At 41.0% G+C, this 25,936-nt stretch overlaps 1 protein-coding gene across 2 annotated transcripts in view; it reads left to right on the top strand.

Moving 5' to 3' along the window:
- St6gal1 (ST6 beta-galactoside alpha-2,6-sialyltransferase 1) overlaps positions 1-25,936 on the top strand; it is a 143,775-nt gene that overhangs the window by 97,358 nt on the left and 20,481 nt on the right. For both annotated transcript variants that reach the window (XM_046462542.2, XM_046462543.2), the window contains 3 exons: positions 1,524-1,659; positions 5,803-6,460; positions 21,870-21,967. In XM_046462542.2, coding sequence (XP_046318498.1) covers positions 5,854-6,460; positions 21,870-21,967 — 705 coding nt within the window. In that variant the 5' untranslated portion in view covers positions 1,524-1,659; positions 5,803-5,853. The remainder of the gene's footprint in view (positions 1-1,523; positions 1,660-5,802; positions 6,461-21,869; positions 21,968-25,936) is intronic.

Raw genomic sequence — 25,936 nt, 5'->3', positions numbered from 1 at the left:
CCGCCCCCCAGGACAAGCTTCCATGTCAGCCCAAAATTGTGCATCAAGTTGATACATAGGGTGAAGTTAATTTTTCATTTTGCTCCAAATAGTTTTACCATAAGTACTCAACTAGCATAGGAAGAGTAATAAAAGAAGTCAAACTGATAAAATGAGAATTATTCTTTTATTTTGTGTTTGCTCATTAGTCTTGGGATCTCAACCATGTGTATTTTTTAAGACACTTGGATATGTATAACTTTTTGTCATGATAATGTATGTAGGGCTGTGGTTGTGGCTCAGTGGTAGAGTGCTTGCCTAGCATGTGTGAGACATTGGGTTTGATCCCCAGCACCACATAAAAAGGTGAATTAAGTTATAAAAAAAAGTATGCACATTTCTGTTTTGCTTTTTCTAATTACAATATTATTTTTTCCTTTTGCTATGTAAATTCACACACACAATTGTGTATATTCTCCCACCAGAGATTCTCCCATAGTATAGCTATTGCTAGAAATTGAATTAAATTTTTTTTACCATAAATTTGAAATTAAAAGCTTTATAAAAATCACATTCTTTTTAAAATTCCATATTCATTTTTGATTGGTTCCTTTTAGTTGTACTTGACAGTAGAATTCATTTTGATATAATTATATAATTAATGGGATATCTTAATGGGATATCTTATTCTAGTTAGGACCCCGTGCTTGTGGATGTATCTAATGGTGGGATTCACTATGGAATATTCATATAAATACATAGGAAAATTATTTCAGATTCATTCCATTGTCTTTTCTTTTCCTGTCTCCCCTCCCTTCCCTTCATTCCTCTTTGTCTGAATAAATATTTACTGAATATTAATTCTTCCTCTCCTCCTTTATTGTGGGTTAGCCTCTATCTATCAGCACAAACTTTTGATCTTTATAGAACTCACATTTTTATTTCCTTAATCCTCTTTCAGTCTTCACCACAACTGTATAAGGTAGGGAATCATTTTACATGTGAGGAAACTAAAATTTGTAATCTTCTTTCTCTTTTGAATTGTTTATTCAGTCTTATTTCCTAGAAGTATGGCAACTTGGTCAAAAATCATGAGCTTTTATTTCTGTGGTTTGAATACTATCTAGAAGAGTTGAGTTAATTTATAATGCTCTTTCAAATGTAATTTTATTATAATGTGCCCAGCGTTATCATTTTGAAGGCTGTTGACCAAACATCAAGGCTGTTGAGTCTACTTGCCATTTATCCCTAAGCAGAGGTTAACTAAGCCTTTCCCAGGTTAGTTGATGGGGCCTACTTTATACTTTCAGCATACATCTATCTGGCATAGTCAGTTTTCTAGGCTTTCCTGCTGTTCAGGGATCTAGAATATTGTACCTGTAAGAAGAGGCTTTTCACTCTTTTCTGAAATCCCAAGGCTTCCTGGGTTACACCAGAGTCTAGGCCTATAAAAGTACCTATCGATCTTGTTAATATTTAACCCAGTTCTACTAGAAAACTGTTCTCCCCTCCTATTTAAAAAAAAATTGTTTTCCCTTTTGCAGATGTTTTTTGATCATCCTGAGAAAAATGAGCCCTGGCCTCCAGACCTAATAAAGCAGACCTTGTTCCCATGGAGAACAGTGCTTGCTCCTGAGGATCTGGAGGGCCTGCAGCCCCAGGAATATTAGCCAGAAGCAGGTAAGAAACACCTAGAGGCATGAACTAGCAGAGAGTACATTCCAGAGTAAAAAATTGTGTGGCAGAATACACTGACAAGGAATCTCAGGGTCCCAATGCCTGACTACAGTGTTGATAGTTTTTCTTTTCTTTTCTAGTCCTCTAACACTGATTCAGTGTGGGGCAGGGTGGAGGTGGGTGTGTAGGTGGCTGGCCTGTTTTTCTATAAGCTATAAACATAAGATTTGAGTTACTCTATAATTCACTCAGCCTTTTTGAGCACCTATGTGACAAGCACCACATTTGATGTTGAGTATGTGCTGATAAGTAGTTCATGGCAGAATTCCTTACTTTAAGGTTTTCTTTCTGCTGCTTTATTGCCAGCTTGGGCTCTGTAGATAGTAATGCCAGTTGTTATCGTATTCTTTTTCCCAGAAGTCTCATGTTGGTTGTAAGGATCCATTGATATAGTCACATGAGTATAATAATCCTTTTTTTTTTTTAAACTGTGGATTGAACTCAAGGGTGCTCTACCACTGAGCCTACATTCCCAGCCTTTTTACCTGATTGTGAGATGGGGTCTTGCTAAGTTGTTTGAAATTGTGATCTTCCTGCCTTAGTCTCCTGACTCACCAGGATTACAGGTATGCCCCACCATACCCAGCTCAATAATCCCTGTGGGGGACATTGTGTTGAGTATGGTGGTTCAGAAATGCCAGGAGGAGACATGAAAAGCAGAATTACAAAGCAGTATTGCAAGCAGTGGACAGGCATCGTACCCAGTGGACGTGAGCTCTACTGAAGGTCAAGGGCAGAGATTGTAAAAGTGTAAATACATGGAGGCTTAAGAAGTCAGTTGGTGGGATAGGAAAATTCAAAACTTGGAGTGTTTTTCCAAAGAATTTGTGGAGAAAGTTTGCTACTCTTTCCCCTTTATTGGGCTGTTTAGATGAAGCTTCTTCAGTCTGCCTTATTAAAATGCTTGAGAGGTGAAAGAGGATCCTGCAGTTCTAAATCCCTATGACCAGATGCTCCAGGCTGCTGGTGGACTTGAAGGACCCGATATCTAAGTTCAGATGTGTGCTCTGGAGCCATGACCTGCACAGGCCATGAAGGCTGGGGCCATCTGAGGGTTGCAGGACAGTCCTTGGGCCAGGTGGTTTGTGGGAACTCTTCCCCCACAGTCCCCTCCCTGACATTACCTTTCACTCAGACATGTAAAAGTCAAGTTCCAAGTCCATTCTTTCCAAATCACTCTTGGAACTTTAAAAACTACTTGTATTCCCAAAACCTCATGTTCTTCAGCTATAAATGGAGCTCATAAAATCGGTTTTGCTCATCTCACAGAGCTATACTGTGTCTTACAAATCCTAAGTCATGTGTAAGGGCCCCTGAGTGGTAAAATGATGTTCACCAGTGCTGGCAGGTGCACTGCTTATGGTGAAGTGGCTTTTCTATAATTGACATATCAAGTTGTCACTCTGGGTACCCTGATTTCTGAGTCCTGATGGCCAACACTGACTTTTCACTGTTCCCGATCATAGATCCCTGTTCTTTTGTGAAAAGACAATGATGGGCCTTTAGAATCAGATAGGCCTGGGTTTCAATCCTGGTTCTAGCACTGATTAGCTAAAGAAACCCTTAGAGAAGCCCTGTAACCCTGCTAAGGCTCAGTTTCTTCATTTCCTAATAGAGTTGTGAATATCTATTTCCTATGGTGTAATGATAAAGTGTCCACCATGTAGTTGGGTCTCCTTAAATACTACTTCTCTATTTTTTTAAATATTTTGTAGTGTTGACAGGCCTTTATTTTATTCATTTATTTATATGTGGTGCTGAGAATTGAACCTAGTGCTTTACACATGTGAGGCAAGCACTCTACCACTGAGCCACAACCCCAGCCCCTCTAGTTTTTTTTTTTTTTTTTGAGTTGTCACATGGTTATGTGATTTATTCTTGTTGTGTGGCTGAGGAAATGAAATTCCTTAGTTTCCTAATGATGTGACAAGCCTTCTACCTCTCACCTTTTGATCTTATGTTTGAATTTTTCTTCTGGGACATTTACAAAATCTCAACCACCCATGCTAGGAAACCATCATCCTCAGAGCCACTGGTTCCTAAGATCTAGAATAGTAGGAAATACTGCTTTGGTTGGTACTTACAGCAAATTCCAACAGTGAGCTGGATGTCAGTTAATTAGAGTCTTGGATGAAGAACCTGCCTCTTAGGCTGATGAGACCTGGCCCGTGTTCTACCTTGCCATTGCTCGCTGGGCCTGTATCACCCCCACATGGCTCTCTTGCCAAGGAACTGCTCTTCCATCTCTATTCAGAATACCTTGCCTGCCTTTCTTACCTACTTCCAAGTTCATAAACATTTCCTTTTGTTTGGTCCTCCCAAATTTTTATGAATGAGGTAGGCAAAAATGGATATCCTATAAAAACTTAGGAGCAGAGATATTCATTTGCCCTACATCACCAAGAATGGAAAAAAGAAGCCAGATACCCAACCCAGTTTTCCTACTGGTTAATCCCTAATGTCCTTAGGAGCAGTCTTCATGACAAGGGACTCCAGACTCCTTGTGGATTAGCAAAACCTTGGGGGCAATTGCTTTGACTTATTACGGTAAATAAATCCAGTGATTGAGGAGAGAATTTAATGTTTTCCAAAAGATACACACAGTGTTTGAGTTCAAAGTGCTTCCATCTTCCATTCAGTTGCACAATAAATTCTGAGAAAATGAATTGGCTCTGTTTGCTTAGTGAGGCCCACTTTCTAGAACTTGCAACACTTCTGTGCAAGATATAGTACAAGGAGCTTGGCTTATGGAATCAAATGCACTTCAATTTGAACATTTCCTTAGCCTTGTGATCCTGGGCACTTCCCTTAACCTTTCAGAGCCTCAGGTTGCTGCTAATCTATAAAAGTGGAGATTATAACACCTTCCTGGATGGTGGGTCAGAGCCCATCTGCATGGCTCAGAAGAAGCCCTTTTATTAGATTCTGATATGTATGGTGCTCTCTTTAGTTATATATCACAGTGATTCTGGTCAGAGTGAAATTAAGTAATATCTGTTGTGCTTAATGAAGATTTGTTTCAATTTCTTTAATTTGCCACATGTCTGCTACCTTATCAAGATTTCTTCTCCTCTATCATGAAGTGAGTTAGCCGACTTCTTGTCATATGAGTGCTGTTCTTGCAGTGCACTGCACAAAACTGAGTGTCATGTTGTGAAACCAACCCTTGTTTTTGTTTTTATATGGGAGTCCAACATCACAGCCCTTAGAGAGATGCACCACAAATCTGTAGCATCATCCATGGCAAGGGGTCTTTCTCCAGCTATTTTAAAATAACACCAGACTTTTTTTCAAGTGTGCATGCCATCATCTAACAGATAGTATAAGGTTCTAGGAACCAAGTGATGCACAAGATGTGGTTCCCGACCTTAAAAAACTAAGAGTGAAGCTTCTCGAGGGACGTAGACAAGTCAACCGGAGACGAAGACTCAGGGTGTAGAAATAAAAGGTAGGGGGCTGGGATTGTGGCTCAGAGGTTGAGTGCTTGCCTAACACGTGCAAGGCCCTGGGTTCGATCCTCAGCACCACATAAAAATGGATAAATGAAATGAAGATATCGTGTCCAGTTACAACTAATAAATAAATGTTAAAAAAAATTTAAAAAGAAATAAAAGGTGGGAAGGTATAGAAAGCATTCAGGGTTCACAGAGGAAGGAGGGAGTGTCCCAGGGAATGCTGTGTACATTTAAAGTCCAAATGAAAGCTGAATTTTTCAGAGAGTTGTTTAAAGCTGCATAATTGGTGGGAGGTATAGCAGGACTGGAATTCACATATTCTCACTCTAAATGCTTGGCCCATCATCCTCTGTGTGCCTTTTTTTTTTTTTTTTTGGTACTAGGGATTGAATCCAGGGGCACTTAACCACTGAGCCACATCCCCATCCCTTTTTATTTTGAGACAGGGTCTTGCTAAATTGCTTAGGGCCTTGATAAGTTGCTGAGGCTGGCTTTGAACTGCAATCTCCTGCCTCAGCCTCCTGAGTTGCTGGGATTGCAATGTGTGCCACTGTCCCTGGCTGTGTGCCACTTATGGATGTTCTTTACATTGTTTTTTTTTGTTTTGTTTTCCTTGTCCCACTCTTTTTAGATTTGTTCTCCTGCTCAGAACAGAGGGGCTTCCCTGAACACAACTTTCATTATGATTCACACCAACATGAAGAAAAAATTTAGCTGCTGTATTGTGGCCTTTCTCCTGTTTGCAGTCATCTGTGTCTGGAAGGAAAGAAAGAAAGGGAGTTACTATGATTCTCTTAAATTGCAAACCAAGGAATTCCAGGTGTTGAAGACTCTGGAGAAACTAACCATGAGGTCTCGTTCCCAGTCTGTGTCCTCAGACAACACTCAGGACCCACAGAAGAACAGCCAGGCCCTCAGTGGTCCCAAGGACTCCACCAAGTCCAATCCACAAGCCTCCTTCCAAGTGTGGAACAAGGAAAGCTCATCAAAAAATCTTATCCCCAGGTTGCAAAAGATCTTGAAGAATTATCTGAATATGAACAAGTACAAAGTGTCCTACAAGGGGCCAGGGCCAGGTGTCAAGTACAGTGCAGATGCCCTGCGCTGCTACCTTCGGGACCGTGTGAATGTATCCATGGTGGAGGCCACAGACTTTCCCTTCAACACCTCTGACTGGGAGGGCTACCTGCCCAAGGAGAACATCAGGACCAAGGCTGGGCCATGGCACAGATGTGCTGTTGTCTCGTCAGCAGGATCTCTGAAGTCCTCCCAACTGGGCCAAGAAATAGGTATGTTAAGATTGTTCTCTGAACAGCCCATGCTCCCAGGCAGTGCCTGGGCATATTAACAGTCCTGGAGACAAGGGCCCAAGGGTGGCTTGATGGGCCATTGGAGCCAGCCCAGAGTGATGTTTTCAAGTGTCTTTCTCAGAGTTGGAAGTGCCACAGGGATATTTGAAAGGATGGGAATCCAAGTCCCCTAGCATCTTTATCACCAAGAGTAGCTTTATTTTTAACTCTTTCAAATATTGGTGTTCTGCAGAGTATTTCATTTGTAAAGTGTTCAGTTGCTATCAATAAGCAACAATTTGAAAAGCTTTGAAGCAAGGACCTGCATTCGAAGGTTCTCAAATTCTATTATTTTATCCAATTCATGAGGACTGTTTGGGTCTCAACTACCTGAGTAATCTTCAACTTTTCTCTTTGGGGAAAAAAATAATAAGAGCAGGAGTTGGGGGCTGGGGCAACCTTCAGGGGTTCCATAAATCCCTAAATTGCATGCAAAAAATATTCATGGAGTATACAATCTGTGTGTATGTGCCAAGTCTCTGTGCATTTCTCCAGGGAGAGGTCCATAGGTTACATTTATTTTCAGAGGGCTCTGTGACCTCCCCCCCCCAAAAAAAAAAAAAACGGTTTAAGAGTTAAACTGGTCAAAAGTACTGGTCAAAATAAATCAATTTACTTTTCTTGAAACCTGTTACAGTGAATAAAAGAAGTCTACCCATATTGGTGAACTTATACAACAGAGAGTTACTTAAAGTCCCTTATTTCTCTTATTTTGAAAGAAAATATTTCCCATTATTGTGAAATTAATCAGGCTATAAAGAGAGCAAAGCCCAGGGAGGCTTGCTCTTCAGTTAGCCTGGAGGTACTGGAACAGGTGAGGTCATATGTCTCCTTTTCCTTTTTAATTTTTTAATTGTTTTATTAAAAATAAATGACAGTGCAATGCATTACAATTCTTATTGCACATAAACAGCAAAAATTTTCATGTCTCTGGTTGTATATAAAGTATGTTCATACCAATTTGTGTCTTCATACATCTACTTTGGTAATGATATCTATCACATTCCACCATCCTTGCTAACCCCCTGCCCCTTCCCTTCCCCTCCCACCCCTCTGCCCTATCTAGAGTTTTTCTATTTCTCCCATGTTCCCCCTCCCTAACCCACTATGAATCAGCCTCCTTATATCGAACAAATATATATAAAAATATTCATCATCTCTAGCAATTAGAGAAATGCAAATCCTTTTTTATTTCCTCCCTCTGACTGCCAGGAAATACGGTCTGAATTCGAGCATGGTCTCTCACAGAAGAAGTAGAGATGCCAATTGGATTCTCTAGAACAGAAAAAAGTGGTGAGATCACATTTTCTACCTCCCCAAATAGGCAGTGCTTACTTAATGAAGGCTGCCAAGATGACCAGCCCTACCCCAACTTGGACCTTTGCCTTTTTGGTTTCTATTGGACTTTGTTTTCTCAAAACTAAATGTTATTGCTTATGTTCATCTATGCTAGAACCAAATTTCTTTCTGTATTTCCCATTTTTTAATGAAAAATGGTAGTTTTCAGAGTTGCCCAGATCTTAGGTGGTCCTTTTTCCTGTGACGTTATCATTGTCTACCTGGTTAAGATTATGTTGAAGTTTAAGGCAGAGCCTGGTCTCTCTGTGAATTGTAACCATATCTTTATTTTTATGCACTCCTTAAAAGTCTGAGTAACTTACAATAAATGTTAATTGAAATAATCTTGTATACACTGTACTGACAACTTCAAATAAGTTCCATGGAAAAATTTTGATCCTGAGATATAACATTGCATGTTGGACTTCAAATATTCTGACTTTCATAGTGTATATCCTCTGGGCATTTAAGGAGCAGGGAAGAGGAAGACCCTTTGGTGAAGCCCATGAGTTCCAGGTACTATGGACTTCCCACTGCTTCTGGAGTTTTTTGAGCCTGTTCCCAACTGTTGACTATATCATTTAGTTTCCAATTATTTAATCTTACAAGTAATACTGCTAACAAGTTTTTTTGTGCAGAAAATCAAAGGAACTACTACTGTCCTCCAGTGGGGAAATAACCTCAGGAATGGGGTTAAAAGAGCCAAATAAGATAAGTTTTATGGCTATTTTTATTTTAACTTTTTTTTGTCCATTTCAGGGTGGTTTACTAGAGAGACTGTGTAAGGAAGGTATGGTATCTCCAGCAGTCCTACAAACCAGGCAATGATGGGCTTGATAATTTTAATTATTTTTGATAGCTTACTTACACATGTACAGTATATTTAGATTTGTTGGAAATTTCACTTCAAACAATAATATATTTTAAAAATGCTATTGCCAGTAGGAGAGACACTCATTGTGCACCTGCTGTGTGCTCAACATGCCTATTTTTTTTTTTTTTTTTAGTACTGGGGATCGAACCCAGGGCCTTGTGCATGCAAGGCAAGCACTCTACTAACTGAGCTATATCCCCAGCCCAACATGGCTGCTTTTTTAATCTTCTCAGCAGTCCTGAGAGGCAGGTAAGGTTATTGTTCCCAGTTTGCTGATGAGCCAACTATGGAAGCTCAGGAGATTTATACTACTGGTTGACAGCAGACTGGGGTTTGATGGTGGTCATTTGACTCAAAGACATCCATGCTTAGACCCTCTGCTCCTGTGCCTCACAATGATTCTAGCTTTATGAGAAATGTGGAAGCATTCATCCCTTGTTGCTCTCCTAGGGGGAAGGAGAAGAGCATGCTGAGTTGAGGCACAAGTGAGAAGCAAAGGGAAAGATGCAGAGTGTGTTTGGGCATCACAGATGATCCCTTCTGGATGGCATGTGAGGCCCAGTGGGTAAAGAGGAATGAGGAACCAGGCCAGAAAGATAGCCAGGGATCAGCTCTTAGAGCATGTTTATAGTCACCATAAGGACTTCTGGTTTCATTCTTTAAGTCATAGAGAGCTCTGGAAGGTTTTTGAGTAAGGGGGAATGGAATGGTGTGTGCTTTGGAGTGATCTCTCATTTCTCTATGAATTCCTCCCCCCCTCCATAGGGACTGCTGTTTAATCTCTCCATCATTAGGGACTATTGTCATACTCAGATAAGAAATGCCAGGCCTGTCTGGCAGTGGAAGTGGTTGTGGAAAGAAAGGGCCTGATTTGAGAGGCACCATGAGGTGGAAGAGCCAGAATTTAGTTTCTAAACTAGAAATGACTTTAAAGAAGAGGCAGGAACCAGAGTTTCCAGCCTAGGACAAGGTAATCATATCACAGAGGAGTGTGCTTTTGGAGGAAGACATATTCCATTCCCATTTTGGGAATACTGAGTCTTAATGGATTTCTCTGTGTAGATTTCTATGCAGTTGGATATTTGGTTTTGAAGGAGTCCGGTTTGGAGATTGGATTTAGGAGTGATTTGTATGAGGTGATGTGATAATTATAGTCTAGGGAAGAGGACTGATTAGAAAACCTAGACAAGGGTTTACATTTTAAGAACAGGGAAAAAACAAAGGACAAGTAGAAAAATTCAGAAAGGCCAGAGAGACACTTATGGAGAATCATTTGGGTACCATGATAGAAGGCAAAGGGGAATAGCTGTTGCATCAGAGTCTGTAGAGGTGGGGCAGAGTGAGAAATGAGAAGAACTGAGAAGACAGCCTTGTGTTGAGTTGCTCAAAGGATATGATTGGTTTTTTTTTTTAATTTTTTATTGTTGGCTGTTCAAAACATTACATAGTTCTTGATATATCATATTTCACACTTTGATTCAAGTGGGTTATGAGCTCCCATTTTTACCCCATATACAGATTGCAGAATCACATCAGTTACACATCCATTGATTTACATATTGCCATACTAGTGTCTGTTGTGTTCTGCTGCCTTTCCTATCCTCTACTATCCCCCCTCCCCCCATCCCCTCCCCTCTTCTCTCTCTGCCCCCTCTACTGACATTCATTTGTCCCCCTTGTATTATTTTTCCCTTTCCCCTCACTTCCTCTTGTATGTACTTTTGTATAATTCTGAGGGTCTCCTTCCATATCCATGCAATTTCCCTTCTCTCTCCCTTTCCCTCCCACCTCTCATCCCTGTTTAATGTTAATCTTCTTCTCATGCTCTTCGACCCTACTCTGTTCTTAGTTACTCTCCTTATATCAAAGAAGACATTTGGCATTTGTTTTTTAGGGATTGGCTACCTTCACTTAGCATAATCTGCTCTAATGCCATCCATTTCCCTGTAAATTCTATGATTTTGTCATTTTTTAATGCAGAGTAATACTCCATTGTGTACAAATGCCACATTTTTTTTATCCATTCATCCATTGAAGGGCATCTAGGTTGGTTCCACAGTCTAGCTATTGTGAATTGTGCTGCTATGAACATCGATGTAGCAGTGTCCCTGTAGCATGCTCTTTTTAGGTCTTTAGGGAATAGACCGAGAAGGGGAATAGCTGGGTCAAATGGTGGCTCCATTCCCAGCTTTCCAAGAAATCTCCATACTGCTTTCCAAATTGGCTGCACCAATTTGCAGTCCCACCAGCAATGTACAAGTGTACCCTTTTCCCCACATCCTCGCCAGCACTTGTTGTTGTTTGACTTCATAATGGCTGCCAATCTAACTGGAGTGAGATGGTATCTTAGGGTGGTTTTGATTTGCATTTCTCTGACTGCTAGAGATGGTGAGCATTTTTTCATGTACTTGTTGATTGATTGTATGTCCTCCTCTGAGAAGTGTCTGTTCAGGTCCTTGGCCCATTTGTTGATTGGGTTGTTTGTTCTCTTATTGTCTAATTTTTTGAGTTCTTTGTATACTCTGGATATTAGGGCTCTATCTGAAGTGTGAGGAGTAAAGATTTGTTCCCAGGATGTAGGCTCTCTATTTACCTCTCTTATTGTTTCTTTAGCTGAGAAAAAACTTTTTAGTTTGAGTAAGTCCCATTTGTTTATTCTAGTTATTAACTTTTGTGCTATGGGTGTCCTATTGAGGAATTTGGAGCCCGACCCCACAGTATGTAGATCGTAGCCAACTTTTTCTTCTATCAGACGGCGTGTCTCTGATTTGATATCAAGCTCTTTGATCCATTTTGAATTAACTTTTGTGCATGGCAAGAGAAAGGGATTCAGTTTCATTTTGTTGCATATGGATTTCCAGTTTTCCCAGCACCATTTGTTGAAGATGCTATCCTTCCTCCATTGCATGCTTTTAGCCCCTTTATCAAATATAAGATAGTTGTAGTTTTGTGGATTGGTTTCTGTGTCCTCTATTCTGTACCGTTGGTCCACGTGCCTGTTTTGGTACCAGTACCATGCTGTTTTTGTTACTATTGCTCTGTAGTATAGTTTGAAGTCTGGTATCGCTATACCGCTTGATTCACACTTCCTGCTTAGCATTGTTTTTGCTATTCTGGGTCTTTTATTTTTCCATATGAATTTCATGATTGCTTTCTCTATTTCTACAAGAAATGCCGTTGGGATTTTGATTGGCATTGCATTAAACCTATAGAGAACTTTTGGTAATATCGCCATTTTGATGATGTTAGTTCTGCCTATCCATGAACAGGGTATATTTTTCCATCTTCTAAGATCTTCTTCTATTTCTCTCTTTAGGGTTCTGTAGTTTTCGTTGTATAAGTCTTTCACCTCTTTTGTTAGGTTGATTCCCAAGTATTTTATTTTTTTTGAAGATATTGTGAATGGAGTGGTTGTCCTCATTTCCATTTCAGAGGATTTGTCGCTGATATACAGGAATGCCTTTGATTTATGCGTGTTGATTTTATATCCTGCCACTTTGCTGAATTCATTTATTAGCTCTAATAGTTTCTTTGTAGACCCTTTTGGGTCTGCTAGGTATAGAATCATGTCATCTGCAAATAGTGATAATTTAAGTTCTTCTTTTCCTATTTTGATGCCTTTAATTTCTTTCGTCTGTCTAATTGCTCTGGCCAGTGTTTCGAGAACTATGTTGAACAGAAGTGGTGAGAGAGGGCATCCCTGTCTTGTTCCAGATTTTAGAGGGAATGCCTTCAATTTTTCTCCATTCAGAATGATGCTAGCCTGAGGCTTAGCATAGATTGCTTTTACAATATTGAGGTATGTTCCTGTTATCCCTAGTTTTTCTAGAGTTTTGAACATAAAGGGATGCTGTACTTTGTCGAATGCTTTTCCCGCATCTATCGAGATGATCATATGGTTCTTATTTTTAAGTCTATTGATGTGGTGAATAACATTTATTGATTTCCATATATTGAACCAGCCTTGCATCCCAGGGATGAATCCTACTTGATCATGGTGCACAATTTTTTTGATATGTTTTTGTATCCGAGTGGCCAGAATTTTATTGAGGATTTTTGCATCTAGGTTCATTAGAGATATTGGTCTGTAGTTTTCTTTCTTTGAAGTGTCTTTGTCTGGTTTAGGTATCAGGGTGATGTTGGCCTCGTAGAATGAATTTGGAAGTTCTCCCTCTTTTTCTATTTCCTGAAGTAGCTTGAAAAGTATTGGTATTAGTTCCTCTTTAAAGGTTTTGTAAAAGTCTGCTGTATATCCATCCGGTCCTGGGCTTTTCTTAGTTGGTAGTCTTTCGATGGTTTCTTCTATTTCCTCAATTGATATTGGTCTGTTTAGGTTGTCTATATCCTCCTGACTCAATCTGGGCAGATCATATGACTTAAGAAATTTATCTATGCCTTCACTAACTTCTAATGTATTGGAGTATAAGGATTCAAAATAATTTTTGATTATCTTCTGTATTTCTGAAGTGTCTGTTGTGATATTGCCTCTTTCATCCCGTATGTTAGTAATTTGAGTTCTCTCTCCTCTTCGCTAGCATGGCTAAGGGTCTGTCGATTTTGTTTATTTTTTCAAAGAACCAACTTTTAGTTTTGTCAATTTTTTCAATTGTTTCTTTTGTTTCAATTTCATTAATTTCAGCTCTGATTTTAATTATTTCTTGCCTTCTACTTCTTTTGCTGTTGTTTTGCTCTTCTTTTTCTAGGATTTTGAGATGAAGTATGAGATCATTTATTTGTTGGTTTTTTCTTTTTTTAAGGAATGAACTCCAAGCAATGAATTTTCCTCTTAGAACTGCTTTCAATGTGTCCCATAGATTCCGATATGTTGTGTCTGTGTTTTCATTAATCTCTAAGAATTTTTTAATTTCTTCCTTGATGTCTTCTATAACCCATTGATCATTCAGTAACCTATTGTTCATTCTCCAAGTGATGTATTCTTTTTCCTTCCTTCTTTTATCGTTGATTTTCAGTTCCATTCCATTATGATCAGATAGGATGCATGGTATTATCTCTACTCCTTTATATTGTCTAAGAGTTTCCCTGTGACATAATATATGATCTATTTTTGAGAAGGATCCATGTGCTGCTGAGAAAAAAGTGTAACTGCTTGATGTTGGGTGGTATATTCTATATATGTCAATTAAGTCTAGGTTATTAATTGTGTTATTGAGTTCTATAGTTTCCTTATTCAACTTTTGTTTGGAAGATCTGTCCAGTGGTGATAGAGGTGTGTTGAAGTCTCCCATGATTATTGTATGGTGGTCTATTAGACTCTTGAACTTGAGAAGAGTTTGTTTGATGAACATAGCTGCACCATTGTTTGGGGCATATATATTTATGATTGTTATGTCTTGTTGGTGTATGGTTCCCTTGAGCAGTATGTAGTGTCCCTCTTTATCCCTTTTGATTAACTTTGGCTTGAAATCTATTTTATTTGATATGAGTATGGATACTCCTGCTTGTTTCCGAAGTCCATATGAGTGATATGATTTTTCCCAACCTTTCACCTTCAGCCTATGTATGTCTTTTCCTATCAAATGCGTCTCCTGTAGGCAGCATATTGTTGGGTCTTGTTTTGTGATCCATTCTACTAGCCTGTGTCTCTTGATTGGTGAGTTTAAGCCATTAACATTTAGGGTTATTATTGAGATATGGGTTGTTCTTCCAGCCATATTTGTTTATTTCTGTTACTAAACATGGTTTGTTTTCCTCTTTGATTATTTTCCCCCCTTTAGTGTCCTACCTCCCACTGTTGGTTTTCATTGTTATTTTCCATTTCCTCTTCCTGTAATGTTTTGCCAAGGATGTTTTGAAGAGATGGTTTTCTAGCTGCAAATTCTTTTAACTTTTGTTTATCGTGGAAGGTTTTAATTTCATCTTCCATCCTGAAGCTTAATTTCGCTGGAAACACAATTCTTGGTTGGAACCCATTTTCTTTCAGTGTTTGAAATATGTTATTCCAGGATCTTCTAGCTTTCAGAGTCTGTGTTGAAAGATCAGCTGTTATCCTGATTGGCTTACCCCTAAATGTGATCTGCTTCCTTTCTCTTGTAGCTTTTAAAATTCTCTCCTTATTCTGTATGTTGGGCATCTTCATTATAATGTGTCTAGGTGTGGGTCTCTTATGATTTTGCACATTCGGCGTCCTGTAGGCTTCTAGGATTTGGGGTTCTGTCTCATTCTTCAAGTCTGGGAAGTTTTCTCGTATTATTTCATTGAATAGATTGCTCATTCCTTTGGTTTGAAACTCTGTCCCTTCCTGTATCCCAATGACTCTTAAATTTGGTCTCTTGATGTTATCCCATATTTCTTGGATGTTCTGCTCATGGTTTCTTAACAGTCTTGCTGAGCTGTCTATGTTCTTTTCGAGTTGAAATACTTTATATTCATTGTCTGATGTTCTGTCTTCTAAGTGTTCTACTCTGCTGGTAGTATTCTCAATTGAGTTTTTAAGTTGGCTTATTGCTTCCTGCATTTCTAGGATTTCTGTTTGTTTGTTTGTTTTTTATAACCTCTATCTCCCTGTATAGTTGATCTTTTGCTTCTTGGATTTGTTTATGTAATTCATTGTTGAAGTGATCTTTCATTGTCTGATTTTGCTGTCTGATGTCTTCCTTGAGACTCCAGATCATCTGAAGCATGTATATCCTGAATTCTTTATCTGACATTCCATCTGCTGCAGCTATTACCTCTTCTAACGTTGAGTTGACCTGCATTGCTTGTGGTCCTTTCTTTCCTTGTCTCTTCATACTGTTCGCGTTCCTTTCTACTTGGTGAAACTGTTGTGCTATTGAATTTTCCCCCTATATATTTATATTGGTCTTGTATAGTTGCAAAGTCTCCCTTGCAGGCGTGGGCGGCGGCTCTGCCCCTCCTCCAATTGGGGCAATGTGCCTACCACGCCGGCAGGCCGCTGGGCCTGCTCTGCCGGTCGGTAGCAGGTCCACCTACCTTGCAGGTGCGGGCGGCGGCTCTGTCCCTCTGCGGGCCGCTAGGCTTGTTCTGTCGATGGTCGCAGTTCTGCCTACTTTGCAGGCACAGGCAGCGGCACTGCCCCTCTGCAGGCCTCTGGGGCTGTTCTGCCAGTGGGTCGCAGGTCCGCCTACCTTGCAGGCGCGGGGGGGGTGTGGCTCTACCCTTCCTCAGGTCACTGGGCCTGTTCTGTCTGTCGGTTGCAGGTCTGGCCTGTTCTGTTGGTGGTCACAGTTCCGTCTACCTTGCAGGCGCTGGGGGAGGGGGCGGCTCTGCCTCTCAGCAGGCCGCTGCTCCTTTTCTGCCGGTGGGTCGCAGGCCCGCCTACCTTGCAGGAGTGATTGGAAGCTCTGCCCCTCCGCGGGCCACTGAGCCTTTTCTGTTGGTGGTCACAGTTCCGCCTACCTGGCAGGCGCGGGGGTTGGGGGGCGGCTCTGCCCCTCAGCAGGCCGCTGGGCCTGCTCTGTGGGTGGTCACAGTTCCGTCTACCTTGCCGGCGCAGGGGGAGGGGGCAGCTCTGCCTCTCAGCAGGCCGCTGCTCCTCTTCTGCCGGTGGGTCGCAGGCCCGCCTACCTTGCAGGAGTGATTGGAAGCTCTGTCCCTCCGCGGGCCACTGGGCCTTTTCTGTCGGTGGTCACAGTTCCGCCTACCTGGCAGGCGTGGGGGTTGGGGGGCGGCTCTGCCCCTCAGCAGGCCACTGGGCCTGCTCTGCGGGTGGTCACAGTTCTGTCTACCTTGCCGGCACAGGGGGAGGGGGCGGCTCTGCCTCTCAGCAGGCCGCTGCTCCTCTTCTGCCGGTGGGTCGCAGGCCCGCCTACCTTGCAAGAGTGATTGGAAGCTCTGTCCCTCCACGGGCCACTGGGCCTTTTCTGTCGGTGGTCACAGTTCCGCCTACCCAGCAGGCGCGGGGCATGGGGGGCGGCTCTGCCCCTCAGCAGGCCGCTGGGCCTGCTCTGTGGGTGGTCACAGTTTGATATGATTGGTTATATCTGAATTCACCAAACTGTGCTTGTAAGGGGCCAGATAGTACTGATATTTTTTTGCTTGGAGGATCATAGAATGTCTGTACAAGTACTTGACTCTGCTGTTGTAGTGCAGTAGCAACCATGGACAGCAGTAATAAATGAAAGGCCTGGCTATGTTCCAATAAAACTTTATTTATAAAAATGAGAGGTGGGCCAGATTTGGTTGCAGGCCATGGTTTCCTAACCCCGATCTATAGTATATTTAGTTTCTCCTGCCACAATTAGAATGTAGTCTTCCATAAGTGGTTATATATTTATTTTTATTTTCATTTGTTCTAATTATATGAGAGTAGAGTGCATTTATGCACTTTGATATATGATACATAAATAGAGTATAATTTCTCATTTTTCTGATTGTACATGTTGTAGAATCAAATCAGTCATTAAGTCATATATGTGTGCTTCATTCTACTATTCTTCCTGTCCCCATACCCCTCCCCATCCCTTCACTCCCTTCTGCCTAATCTAAAGTAACTCTATTCTTTCATAGTGCCCCCGCTCCACTCCACCACTCCCCCACCCCGTATTGTGTATTACCATCCGCATATCAGAGAAACATTCTGCCTTTGGTTTTTGGGATTGACTTGTTTCGCTTAGCATGTATTCTCTCACTCTATCCGTTTACCAGGAAATGCCATAATTTCATTCTTCTTTAAAAGCTGAGTAATATTTCATCATTTATATATACATATATATCATATTTTCTTTATTCATTCATCTGTTGAATGAATAAACATATTCAACATCTGTTTCCATAGTAAACTATTGTGAGTTGAGCTGCTATAAACATTGATGTGGCTGTGACACTATAATATGCTGATTTTAAGTCTTTTCGATATTAACCAAGGAGTGGGATAGCTGGGTCAAATGGTGGTTCCATTCCAAGTTTTCTAAGGAATCTCCGTACTGTTTTCCAGAGTGGTTGTACCAGTTTGCAGTCCCACCAGCAGTGTATGAGTGTGCTTTTTTCCCCACATCCTTGCCAACATTTATTGTTGCTTGTATTCTTGATATTTGCCATTCTGACTGGAATGGGTTGAAATTTCAGTGTAGGCTTTTTTTTCTTTTTTCTTTCTTTCTTTCTTTTTTTTTTGGTGGCACTGGGGATTCAACCCAGGGCTTTGTGCATATGAGGCAAGTAGTCTACCAATTGAACTGTATCCTCAGCCATCAGTGTAGTTTTGATTGCATTTCTCTAATGGCTAGAGATGTTGAACATTTTTTTCTTATATTTATTGATTAATTGTATTTCTTCTGTGAAGTGTCATCCTTAGCCCATTTATTTGATTGGGTTAGATGGAAGGACCTTCCATGCTCCTGGATAGGCAGAATTAAGATTGTTTAAAATGGCCATACTACCAAAAATCCTATACAGATTTTATGCAATTCCTATTAAAATCCCAATGATATTCTCCATAGAACTAGAAAAAAACAATCATGAAATTCATTTGAAAAAATAAGAGAACCAGAATAGCCAAAGCAATCCTTAGCAAGACTGAAGCAGGAGGCACCACAATACTGGAACTTAAACTATACTACAGAGCCATAGTAATAAAAATGGTATGGTATTGGTACCAAACAGACATATAGGCCAATAGAATACAGAATAGAGGACACAGAGACAAACCCACAAAATTACAATTATCTTATACCAGACAAAGGCACCATAAATATACATTGGAGAAAAGATAACTTATTCAACAAATGGTGCTGGGAAAAATGGAAAACCACTTGTAACAAATGAAATTAAACCTCTATCTCGAACAACCAACAATAAAAATTAAAAAACAAACAAACAAACAAACAAAAAAACCTCTGTCTCTCACCCTGCACAAAACTCAACTCAAAGTAGATCAAAGAGTATCTATAGTATATTTAGGCACTAGAACAGAGACCCTGCAGCTAATAGAAGAAAAAGTAGGCTCAAATCTTCACTATGTTGGCTTAGGATCTGACTTCCTTAACAAGATCCCTAAAGTGTGAGAAGTAAGATAAAGAATCAATAAATGGGATAGATTCAAACTAAAAAGCTTCTTCTCAGCAAAAGAAACAATCAGTAATGTGAAGAGAGAGCCTACAAATTAGGAGAAAATCCTTACCACATGCACACCAGATAAAGTATAATTTTCTAGGTTATATAATTTTGAAAGCTAATTTGAAAATATAAAAAATGTTTAGTGATAAATTGTGATAGAATTTCTTTTATCATATTTTTTTACTTAATTAGTTACTACACTTGGAGGTAGTGAATTTTGATCTACTTATGAATTTACTAGCTTGAGCTGTTTGGGTTGAATTTTGTAGACAGGTAATTATATCATCTGCATATAGTGATGCATTTATACATACTTTCTTTTTCTTCTTTATGTTCTCTTCTAAGTTAGGGAGAACTGGTAGCTTCTGTTTTCTGCTTGTCTGACTTATTTGCTGGGATCCTGTTAGTTGTAGATTTTTCTTGGTGATTTCCTGGAGGCCTGTGTGAGTTTGAAAGTTCTGCAGCCTTCAATAGCAAAGGATGATTTAGCAAACAAGGATCCCAGCCCTTTTCTTTATGATACCAAGTCACTGGCCTTTTTCATGATTTTTTTTTTTTATTATTGTTGTGTTTTGAAAAATTGAATCCAACCTTCTCACCAGGCCTTCCCAGCCCTGCACTGTCAGATTCCTGCTGACCTCTTTAACTGCATCCTTGCTATTTCTTCCTTTCACTCACTCATCTCCAGCCAAATCCTTGCACTGGACTTGACCTTCACAATTGTGGCATCCTCTAGTTGGGATGGACTTCCCTGGGCCCTTTCCATGCCTGGCCAACCTTTGGGTCTCAGCTCTGAGGTATTCCCTGAATCATTCCTCTAACAAAAAGGGTTTCCCTCAGTGCTCAACTCACTTCACACAACTCACAGAACTCACTTTATGTGTCATACAACTCACTTTATGTGTGTCAGTTACTCGTCACGCTTATATTACACGTAGGTTGTTCTATTTATTAATTATCTCTGCAGGCAGTAGAATGTAAGGTCTTTCTTTCTCACAACCATTGTCTCCAGTGCCCAGAACTGTGCCTGGCATAGAGTAGGCATGAACAAAAGATTCTCCTTGCTTACGGAAACATCAAGGACCTATCCTCATGATAAGCCTGATGGGTTGGGTATTCTCTATTTACCCTTTCACTCTCATCCTTCATTCTTTCCCATCTGCATCTATTTCCTGGAAGTTGAAATTGGGTCAGTGGATGTCCCTCTCCCACTAGCTTTGATTTGGAACTGGCCAGAAGAAGCTCCAACTTGAAGCTGTGAAGGAGAGTGTCTCCAGGTGTGCCCTGCAGAGTTACCTTGACTCTTGACTGAAGATCGCAACCCCTTTCAGGCAGCTCTGTCAGTTTCCAGCTTTTCCTGTTCCCTTTCAAGCCAACAAGAGCCAAAGGAAGGAGGAAAGAGAGGTGACTGCTTTCCCAAGGTTTTTGTATACACACTGGCGTCAACCTCAGCCTCCTTCTTGCCGGCTGAGGTTGTTAGCAGAGGCTCTGTTCCTTTCCTGAAGACCATAGCTCTTGACAGTGGCCCTCCTTAGCCCATGTCTCTGCTCCTAGTGTCATATTACACATGGGGGATAGTAATGGCAGCCAGCCCTGGGGTAGTGCAGCAGTCAACTCTGGGGATCAGTCCATTCCATGCTGATTTTCTTAAACTCTACCCACGACTTTGTAAATAGTCCTTTTATGAAACTCTCAGTTACTTAACTGGATTCTCACTGATAATTTATTCATCTGTGGAATGACAAAGTTGACTAAGTGCAGTTTCTGATGGATCTGCATCTCTTGTGACTACTAGTGACTGCTTTTGAAACCAGTGACTGATTCCGACAAATCTTGTTGCAATTGAGTTGTATAAAGATATACCTCCTGCCCTATTTGCTGTCCACTGTGCCTCCCCTTAGGTTGATGAAATTTGGACTGTGCTTATCTCAAACCACTTTGATGACATTTTATCCTGGGATTGGGGATAGGGCTAAGTTGTTTCCCTGAAGGAGGTGACTGCATTCCTGAGGTTTAGTATACACACTGGTATTAAAATAAAGAGGAAAGTTCCCCCAACGCTAACTTTGTGGTCATCCCCTTTCCAGAACATTTTATGTGGAACCAAATGTCTTTTGTTTCCCAGTCCCATCTGAGTGGATAAAGAGCAACCCCATAAAAGCACACATGGAAGAAAATGAGACTATAGATAATTGGGCTGAACCCCAAATCTGGTGCAGATTTTGATGGTGAACCCCAAACTTGCTTGATCAAGTAAGGTTAGGATGAGCTCTTGTAAGATGACAGAGACTCGGGGCTAGGAAGATTCTTAAAGGTCATCACCGTCCCCTATTAGATTGGTCAACTTCTCCAAACTCTGCTTAAATAGCTTCAAAGAGGTAGGGCCCAGGAATTAATCAGGTGTTTTAGAGATGGTTTGTTTGATCTTGACTGGATTTAATATTGTGTATTCTTTCTGACAAAGTGTTTATTAAAACAAAACAATATGTGGACTTCAGCATTCTGACTTCCTGTCCCATTTCTGCTGGACCAGGTTTTTGACCCTTGTATGGGCCTCAGGTTCCCAAATGGGACACTTAGGGGTGTTTTGGATGCCATAGTGAATCCCTTCCATTTGCTGGGCATTGCACATTTTTCCGAGTGCATTGGCTGCTTTGTACTTGTACACAGACTGCATATATGGTAGTATCTTTATTTTCCTGATAGGGATAGAAATATGATCCACTGGTAATACCTAGAGAACATTTGGTTTGTTCCTTTGATAACTGGAGTAGTGATTACACTACTAGTGAGCACACTGGCCCTGTTCACTTTCCTGCCATGTCCCAGCATACTACTGCCATTGGATGGGTTTCATGAATGAATAGTATGGACCCCTCTAGATTTTGCAGTGATGGCAGATAAGTAGTCATCTCCATCTATGACCTTGACCTGAGAACCACACAAATATTCCTTTTCCCCCTGTGTAACACGAGGGGATAAAGATCAGGAGGCAGTATTGTCTTGCTCCTTCCCCTTCCTCCTGCCTTTCTCCCTCCTGTCCTTCTCTCTTCCTGCATCTTGCTAGTACTCATCACATATTTTCTATTTCCTTGTGGTTTACAGATGATCATGATGCAGTCTTGAGGTTTAATGGGGCACCCACGGCCAACTTCCAACAAGATGTGGGCACGAAAACTACCATTCGCCTGATGAACTCTCAGGTAAAATTACTGCTGTGCAGATATGGAGTGCGAGGGAGACCACGCAGGGCTCCAAAGCAGAATGTATCTACAAGGCGCTCATCAAAGTGCCAGATTAGTTAAGTCTGTCAACTTCCTGAGTCCCAGGTTCTTCACTTGAGGAGGAGTCAGTGATTCCATGACCCAACCTTGGGATGTGTTCATAAGAATACCCCATGGATCAGTCTGCAGTGATGGAGCTGTCTTAGATCCAGGAAAGAGAGTTCTGCTGAGGGCATACCTGGGGTGTTGTGTGAGCAGAGAACATCTAGGGGAGACTGAGGACATCTAGGGGAGACTGAGGACTGTGGTGGAAAGTGAATGAAAAAATATGTGAGATTGCTTTATAAGCTGGGAAATGTTATGCAAGTATAATAAGACATCCTCACCGTATGACTGTGTGTGATATGTCCTAGACATCATTACTTCATGAATTTCCACAGGTGTAATTAGCTTCCTGAGCTGTTTCCAGGTAGCACATGTTGATTTCTCAATACCAACAGAAAGTGGAGAAATATTCTTGCCACAAAGTTCTATTAAGAGATTTAACGAGTGGGAGAAACTAGATTATACACATCAAAAACTGCAGGATAGCTAGGTGTGGTGACTCACATCTGTAGTCTCAGCTACTCAGGAGGCTGAGGCAGGAGGATCACTTGGGATATGTGGTCACCCTGGGCAACGTAGTCAGATCTGTCTCATTGTTTTGGTTTGTTTGGTTTTTCTTTGTAAAACCAAACAAACCAAAACAATGCATGACAGGGCTGCAGATTCACTCAGAACCACTGATGTTTACCTTTTTTTTCTGAGGAAGCATATGAGCACTGGGTGTTTTGATATAAATGTTTAATCTCTGTTTACCTGCCCATGACTTGAGCGATGGGGTGAATCATGGAACTGATCAGAAACACCATATCAGCACTTTCCTGGTGGAATGTGCATTTCTGCTTTCCTGTGGAGGGCTCCACTTCTTTATGTCCTTCTCTATATTTCCTGACTTGTGGCAGTTCACCAGCTGAGCAGAGGCTGCTTCTTGCATAGCATACTTCTATTGGAAGCCCATAACCCTAAAAATCCTTTTATGATGGGACAGGGGTTGAAGAACTTAACCATCTTGTGTTTTGTTCTTCCTCTAAAACCATTTTTTTAAAAAGATTTGTTTTCAGCTAGGCACGGTGGTGCATGCCTGTAATCCCAGCAGCTCTGGCGGCTAGGGCAAGAGACTTGCAAGTTCAAAAGCCAGTCTCAGTGAAAGCGAGGTGCTAAGCAACTCAGTGAGACTCTGTCTCTAAATAAAATACAAAAAATAGGCTGGGCATATGGCTCGGTGGTCGAGTGCCCCTGAGTTCAATCCCTGGTATTCCCAAAAATAAAAATATAAGAAAAATAATGCTATCACGGTAGCATCCTCCAGTAGCCTCTAGATACTTCCAATGCCTGTGTGCTATTCCACCTTATATTTTGGGTTTTTATATTACTTTTATTAGTAGTAGAATGGGGAGGTTTGAGAGAAATGGTTTGATTAGCAAGAGATTCTCTGTGGCCTCTAAGCTTGACTTTGAAAAATGTTCAGTATTTGGAGAAATAGCAATAGGGAGGCACTACAGAAGATGTAATTGGCAGGACAGAGAGGCACAGGAAGTAAGGGAGGAGGCATTCACAGCCCCGACTGGGCTGGAGGTGAAGATGTGGCATGATTCCCATTGCTCTCTTCAGGGAGATGAGGCTGGACCTTTATAGCTGCTCAGACTCTGGCACATCTGGAAATTCAGAGAAGTTAGGACTAACTTTTCCCATTTCCCTACTCATGCCCCAGTCACAGAAATTCTGGAGCCAGAAAGCACTGTAGAGAGCACAAACACCTAGCTTCTGTGTCTGTGTGAGATGCACATAAATATCTGGGAGTGAATTTTTATTTACCTTCCATTCACACATTCAGCAAATATGCATGGTATTGCCTCCAGTGTAGCAGTTGGTATGTGGCCTGTCAGATAGACTAACTAGTCTATCTGGGAATGAAACCCAGCTGTGTCTCTCACTACCTAAATGATTATGCCCAAATTATCTATGTCTTCATTTACTCATTTCTAAAGAGGAGGGGGGAATAATGGTATTTTCCTTGCAGGGCTGTTGTAGGATATAAATGAGAACAATCTATGCAAAGCAGTTAGAACAGTACCTGGCACATATGTCAATATATCTTAGCTGCTCTTACACTTTATATATGCAGGTATAAGCTGAGAGTGGAGGATACAGCAACAAACAAAACAGACTTAGCCTCTGTTCCTATGTTGCTTACAGATTCAACCCAATAATTATACAAATGAGCCTCAAGTTGCAATTGATAACTTCAGAAGAGAGGGTCAAGGTGTTAGGAGAGCCCAAAACAGGGACATTTGAGCTAACCATTGGAAGTGAGGATAACTTCCTAGAGGTGACAATTAGCCATTTAGGGTGAATAAGAGTAGATGATGAGAAGGTTGGAACACGTGCTTTTCAGTAAGATGAACAGCATAGGCAAGGTCTTGTGTGGAAGGAGCAGCATGTAGGAAGGAGTAGGGGTAGAAAGAGGTGGGTAGATGTGGGGTGCATGGTGAGAGATGAATCTAAAGTAAGAAGTCAAGTCACAATGCTGAGCCAAATTTTCTTTGCTATATCACGATAAGATTTGCATTTTGCGAGCAGCACTATCCTCCATCTGATCAGAGAGGCTGCAGTAGATAGACACCGGAGCTTTTCTTAGTAGTCTGTACTACAAATGCTGGCAGGTTGCAACAGAGTGGGAAGTGAAGGTGAATGTGAGAAAAAAATGGATCTAAGAACAGTAGGCTTTAGTGTTGGAGTGGGTGTGAGAGGTGAAAGAAGTAAAGGTGCAGCTCAGTTTCTGGCCTGTGTAACCAAAGTAACTGAAGAGCCCCAAATTACTGCCTTTGCAGGTTCTTGAAAGTGTGTTGGCTGGTGAGGGTTAGAGTCAAGGAAAAAGACAGAGATAAAAAGTATGCTTCTAGATGTGTTTGGTCTGAATTATCTCTTAGCTGTAAAGACAGGTCATAAGTAGGCAATTGTCCAAATAGGGCTGAGGTTTAGTGGACAGGTCTGGGCTGGAGAAGAGAATAATGAACTGTGTGTATGTATGTGGTAACGAAGCAACAGGATTGAATGAGAGCCCTAGAGAGAGTATAGGGAGGAAAGAGGTCCTACCCAGGAGCTTTGGGTGACAAGAGCAGAGAAAGGAGGAGGTAGTGGGGAATGGTGCCAGATGCTGCTGAGGAGCCAATTTAGGTGAAGACCGAAAAGCAGCTGCTCTCTTTAGGTGACTAGAGGCCTCTGGTTACATTAGCAAAAACCTTCTGGGGAAAGTGATGAAACCAGAAGCCAACTGGGGTATACTGATGGATTGAGAGGGCAAACGTGGATGGTTTTTTCCAAAGTCTGACTCTAAAGCAGAGGAGAGAGAAGGCAACTGGTGGAGAAAGTTAATAATTCCAGGGCCTGTTTTTATTCTTTCCATCTTTTAGGTCAGAAAGAACCAAATAAAGAAAGTAATGTCAACCCCAAATTAAAGTTCCAGTTTCCTTTTGAGAATGACATTGTGGGAAATGTCATGGATGAGACCAATCGTGGTAGGGGCAAAATGACTGGGCATTTAGATGGACATTTTCCAGCCTCCCTTGCAATTAAATATATTAGTGACTGAATTCTAATCAAATGAGGTGATATATGCCACTTCTAGAACTGGTCCATAAAATTTTTCCTATGCACTTACCTTTCTATGGTTGAATGTAAGAAAACAGAACAACATTCAAAGTCATGTGTTAAAGATGGAAGAACCACAAGGTAGGCTAGGTCCATCTTAAAGGAGAGCCAGTTGCCCTTAGGAACACTCATTGTGAACTTCATGTGTGCAAGAAATAAATTTTCTGTTGTATTTAAAAAAAAATAAAAGCCAGT

Source organism: Marmota monax, unplaced genomic scaffold, assembly GCF_021218885.2.
Source record: "Marmota monax isolate L192 unplaced genomic scaffold, Marmota_monax_Labrador192_F-V1.1 WCK01_AAM20220418_F8-fsc00100, whole genome shotgun sequence".
In the NCBI taxonomy this organism is placed as follows: Eukaryota; Metazoa; Chordata; class Mammalia; order Rodentia; family Sciuridae; genus Marmota; species Marmota monax.
This window is presented reverse-complemented; position numbering and strand designations above follow the sequence as displayed.